The 6,362-nt window shown below is 28.0% G+C and overlaps 1 protein-coding gene across 1 annotated transcript; it reads right to left on the reverse strand.

Moving 5' to 3' along the window:
* Positions 1-1,026: 1,026 nt before the first annotated feature.
* Positions 1,027-1,476, reverse strand: LOC110725111 (cold shock domain-containing protein 3-like). The gene has a single exon (XM_021904577.1). It carries the CDS (start codon positions 1,474-1,476, stop codon positions 1,027-1,029), a length of 450 nt encoding a protein of 149 aa, XP_021760269.1.
* Positions 1,477-6,362: the final 4,886 nt, after the last annotated feature.

The raw sequence follows: 6,362 nt of genomic DNA on the forward strand, positions 1-6,362 counted from the left end.
TAATTACCAAATTTATCTTACTTTACTTAAATTTTCTCATTTACAAAAGTTAAACAACCCATATCATAGTAGAATACGGTACGAGACGTATCGTCGTGTGTTCCACAAGTGTCGGTGTCTGACACGAACACGGCAATTGGATGAAGTGTCTATGTATCTTAGAGTAGGGTAGTAGATGAAGTGAATTTGAAACTTTTAAGGTTCAGTGCATAACTATAAGAAAATATGGGCTTAATAACACTGGCCCAACATTAGGTGGGTATATGTTTATAAAGATGACATGAAGCAAGTTATGGGCAACTTACAGATTGGATTTTGGACTCAAATATAATATGGACATATTGCTACCAAACCGAATCAGGTACTCAGGCCTAACCATGAACATTATTGTGGTGTAAATTTAGCCATGAAGTTTGCAACAATTAATTAACTGGGTTCAAAGAGTGAGACCGTTACTCCCAACCAACATTGTTCTAACTTCCAGGGAATTTTTCACATGAAATCTTAGTCCTCTACCGTATTAGGGAAAAAAGAAAACTAACACACTCAAACACACAACTACACAAGCACAATATGATGTCACATACTCACATAATCTAAGGATTACTCTTAACAATTTTGGCACAATGTATAAGTAGCGGCTGGGCTATCCCCAAGGCACAAGAATTCAAAGTCTGATTTACATCCTATTTTAGATACCTAGTATCTTAAAACATGATTGCTTTACGTAATTTTTCACTTACAACGTTGTCTAATTTACATCATGCTGTAACTCTCTTCCTACGTTGAACATCATGATCTCTTCAAGTGCCAACAAAATACGGACTATATATACGCAGTATCATTCAAGATTTTATACCAATCGGAGTATTGTTACAAATGATGGATTAAAACCGACAAGTATATGTACTAGAATAACAAGGCGCAGAAGTGGAAGCAGACGAGACCCATTTAACCTATACAGTTATTACAGTAGAATGACTGCAAATACAATACGAGTAGCATGTCTTTGAAGAAAGAAAGAGATCAACTGGAACAATCCCTGGCAAAATGACCTTCCTCTCCGCAGTTGAAGCAGTCCACTCTCCCTTTCCTCCCACCACCACGGCCACGGGAGCCGTCAAATCCACGGCCCTGTCCAGGCTCAGCATGAGCATGAGCAGGAGCAGCGTAGCAATCCCTAGCAAAATGGCCCAATCTGCCACAGTTATAACACTCCACAACGCCAGTGCGGCGGCGTCTTCCTAGAGGGACCACGTCGATAGCTCGGCTTCTACCATCTTCGGCGAGGTCCAGCTGAAACTCTACCCGTTGGCCGTCGTAAAGAGTACGAAATCCGTCGAATTGGATGGAAGTCTGGTGGACGAATTCGGAAGCTGTATCGCTGTTGTCGGGGGTAATGAACCCGAACCCGAACCCTTTCCAGCCATTGAACCACTTAACCGTTCCTCTAAACCTCTTGCTTCCTTCTGCCATTCTTTCTTTCTAAATTATTAACAAATGGCTGCTATTGATTCTTTTTGTACATTGATTAATTGATTAGTATGTGAAATCATGATTGAGACACCTCTCTTGACGCTATGTGGAAGGACGAGCCCATGAATTGATCACACAATCAGATATTTAGATTCGATATCACCTCAGCTATACTCTCAATGCTTATCATTTTTTTGTGTCTTTTACGGCTCAAACAAGTATAACATCGGGTACTTCGCCTGCTACGAGTACTAGTCTACTACGTACCATGTAGTAGTAGTATGTTAAAATTTGAATGACCTTGACCAATTAATCTGATGGACATCTATCTAGCCTTTTACTACGATTTATTTTGATATAATTATAATTTCTAGATTAAGAATATTTGGCGTATGGACAACGCCATTTTTGTTTTTTAAACATTATACAGGAAGAGTAACCAATCAAGTGTTAATGGCTGATATATCTACCCTTACTCGACGCAAAGCAAGCCACTTGATTGGACTCCCATTTGTTAGATAGCCACAAGAACCACATCGTCAATGCATGTTAGCATCATCATCATCCTATTCCTTACTATTCAAATACATACAGTAAATATGTATTAGTGGCTCCAAATAATTCAAATTAGGACCATAAATCTTAGTGGTTACAAAAAATTCATAGGAAGTACACTATTATATTTTCAGTGGTGGCAAAATTCATATAAATCTTAGCGTGGCAAAATTCAAATATAATTAGTGATGACAAAATTAGACTTTTGTCAATCCTTCAATATGGTCCCTTTTCTGTTTTGACATTAAAACTAAACTTTTTTTTTTTTTTTTTGTGTGTGTGTGAACTTAAAATTTGAACTAAATTTGTTTAAACTGATAAAATAAGATAAAACAAACACACCCTTAATATAAAAACTAGTTGAAGCTCGTGCGATGCACGGTTTGTTTGTATTATTTGAAACATATCTAATATATATAAATAAAGTAGGCATTTTTCAAGAGCATTCGGAGCGTCACATAGGCAAAGGTATATTTTCGACCAATTAAAAATTAGATTTCTATTTTATTTTGGAATTAAAAAATTCGTTTGCCACCTAAACAAAATTGGCGAATGAGATTTAAGAATTTTTTCACGTAAGTAAAAACAACGAATATTGATTTATTAGGATTAAATTTACTTAAAAAACTAAAAATTATCTTTTAAAATAATCATCTTTAGATATAGGATTTATATACGTACTATTATTAGATAAATTTTGATAGTGTTTATGATAAGAAATAAAAATTATTCCTTAATTATAATTAAATTAAAATTTGTGACATTTAGATGAAAAAATTCCAATGCATAAATTTAATTTTGTATAATTACAATTTTTAGATTAATTTCACAACAATTATTCACTTTCTGGTAAATATTTTAATTTATTTTATAAGCCTATAAAGATTAATTTTATATAAATTTTATTTTTGTTAACATATTCTATTTATCCACTTTTATTAGATGGAAGAGATATTGGTGTGAACTAAGTTGGTGACCCTATCGAATTTTTTTTTTTAATACAAATTTTTTTTACATCGAAATATTACATCTAATAACTTTATTTTTAATGTAAAAAATATTATGAATATAATCTAATTACAAAAATTATGTTTATGAGATTTTATGTATTAAAAACCGTAGGATATTTGGATTTAAATTATTAAAAAAAAATAAAAATTATCTTATGAAATTAATGGTTTTATCTAAATACCCGATTTATAAGATGTTTTTTTCATAAAAAAAATTTAAAACTTTTAACCCAATAAAAAACTTTACCTTCTGTAAAAAAAATTATGTCTAAAAATTTTAAAAGACAGATAATTTGTTAGAGATCAAGAGATCACAAGAAATATACATAATGATATATGGATTTGAGAGTTTAATTTCAAGTGTAAAAAGCAACGAATAATGATTTAGGATATAAATTATTTGAAAAATAAAAAATTATTATCTTTTCACATTAAAGATTTTATCCTAATATGTAATCAATGAAATATCATATTTACAAAATTTTTTTTGAAAGATATCATATTATTGTCATATAACTAAGAATAATGAATAAAATACAAAATAACAATAAATGAAGTCGCGATATAAATTACATTAAAAAAAATTGTACTTTTGTAATTGACAATATCATTTTAATTAAATTATTATTTGTTTTTATTTTTTTTTGTCTGAAATTATTAAATTCTTGAGATATATGTATAAAAATTTGTGCATCCACAGGCTTTCATCTAATTATTTTACATATTATTTAAATATATTCTATTTAAATAAAAAATATTATGAGTATCAATATTTCCTTTCTCATATTTACAATTTATTTATATTTAATAAATTCATATTTACAATTTAATAATATTTATATTTAAATATTATGAATTTAGTAAAAACGAATTAGATGAAAAAATATCATATTTACAAATTATTTATATTTAATAAATTCATTATAAATTATAGTAAAAAAAATAAATATTAAACTTTTGTAATTTTGCCTGAAATTATTAAATACAATAAATCAAATAATTAAAAATCTTAGATGAAAAAACCGTGCATCGCACGGGCTTCCATCTAGTACTATTTGTATTTATGATAAAATTTGTTATTTCATTAGTTATACATAGTATATCACAAAATGAACCTCGTGAGATGCATGGTTTATTTTTATTTTTAAAACAAATATTTTTTGTATTTATATAATAAACTTGTTATTTTATTTGTTGTGTGTAGTATATCATTTAATATTTTTACTTTAAAATAAATTGTGAATTTACTCTCATTTGTTTTATATTTTTTGATAAAATTACTAATCTCAAAAGATAATATAATATATCTAATTAATTTAAACTTTAAAATCTCATTCGCCAACTTTGCTTATGTGGCATTTAAATTATTTAATTCTAAAAGAATTTACAAATCTCTTATTTGATTGCCTATTACTAAAATTTATAATCCTACATGGCACGTTAAAAAAATTTATCCTACGTGGCTTTCTAAAAACTCGGAAAAAAACTCCCCTTTATATATACTAGTACGTACCCCGGGCGATGCCCAGGGTCCCTACGCAATATATATCCTTATGTTTTAAAACCCTTACATTAATTGGCTACTATAAAATAATTATAAAGTAATAATTATTTTCTCAAAGGCATTATCACTAATGTCTAAATCTATTTAAAACCCTTAGTTCGAAAGTAAGTATTCGACTCATAGACTTTTAGGATTTTTTTTTTTTTTTTTGAAAGACAATTGCCTATTTGGAATTTTAATTCTAGAGGCGATGTCCGGTTTGTTTATTCAATTTTAAAATAAAATTTTTATCTATATGCCAAATTTTAAAACATATCCAAATTGTTACATCCCTTTTGATTTAGGATATTTTTACGTAGAACACCATTGATTTTTGTAAGAGCACAATATATATTATAGAAATATTATACACTATATATAAGAAAAATATATATGTTATTCGAATTTTCTACTCATGGATTAATAATCACTTGACAATCATACTTGTACAATAAAAAAATATAGTACTACCGCTCATAAAGTTGCGCGTTATAATTTTTAAGTTATACCATAACTGGATTTATTTTGAAGTACTCTTTAACATGAATATTATGATATAAAAATAATAAATTACTAAGATAATAATTATTGAAAGTTATAATTCAATTATTTTTTAATAGAGAAATTATTTAATTTGTACATATAAAATATTGGTATTTTATCGAAAATAAAACTCTAAACCAACTACAAATCTATCCAAATTTTATTGAAAATAAAACTCTAAATAAGTTTTTTATCTTACAAAATCTATCTATATATATATACAACATTTTTATCTTATACATGTCATACTAATAATTAATTGTTGCCTACATGGCGTGACACTTGGTGAAAAGTTGAAACGCCAAGTGTCGTTGTCTTGTAGCCTAGCTAAAAGTTTAGCTTTATATATTAGTTATATATATGATACTAGTACGTACCCCGGGCGATACCCCGCGTTCCCTCCGCAATATATATCTTTATTATGTTTTAAAAATCCTTACATTAATTGCCTACTTATAAAATAATTTTAAAGTAATAATTATTTTCTCAAAGGCATTATTACTACTGTCTAAATCTATCCACGTTTGAAACTTTTGTTGCTTTAAAAGTTCATAATTGGATGAGTAATTTAATTTTATGGTTTCATTGATATCTAACAATTTGAACTCCTAGACTTTATTAAAAACCTTTGGTTCGAAAGTAAATCTTCGGCTCCTAGACTTTTAGGTTTTTTTTTTTTTTGAAAGATGATTGCCTATTTGGAATTTTAATTCTGGTGACGATACCCGGTTTGTTTATTGAATTTTAAAATAAAATTTTAATCTATATGCCAAATTTTAAAACATATCATTGATACAAACATTGTTATGTAAGAGGTGTATATCCCTTTTGATTTAGGATATTTTGACGAATGATACCATTGATTTTTGTAAGAGCGCAATATATATTATAGAAATATACACTATATATGAGAAAGATGATACGAAAATTCTCTCTTTAATTAATTCTGCTTGATTAATCCGATCCAATGTCCTTCAAAAAAAAAATTAATCCGATGTTGCATAATAGTATCAAAAAATATATTGCTATAATCCTTATTTTACTTCAACTACTAATTGTACGGAGTATAGTAATATAAACCCTTATCACTAAACTTATGGGCTAATTCCACCAATTTTTTATTTTGTTTTGAGGAAATTTTTTCATTTACTCACTTATGTCATAATTTAGGAAACCTATGGGCTAAAAATAGATTTCTTGAAAGTTATAATTAGTGAAAGGTATAAAATATTGGT

The sequence above is a fragment of the Chenopodium quinoa genome, unplaced genomic scaffold (assembly GCF_001683475.1).
Source record: "Chenopodium quinoa cultivar QQ74 unplaced genomic scaffold, ASM168347v1, whole genome shotgun sequence".
Lineage (NCBI taxonomy): Eukaryota > Viridiplantae > Streptophyta > Magnoliopsida > Caryophyllales > Amaranthaceae > Chenopodium > Chenopodium quinoa.

Coding starts and splice junctions, on each gene's coding strand:
- LOC110725111 (XM_021904577.1), bottom strand. CDS start 1,476: ATGGCAGAAGGAAGCAAGAGGTTTAGAGGAACGGTTAAGTGGTTCAAT.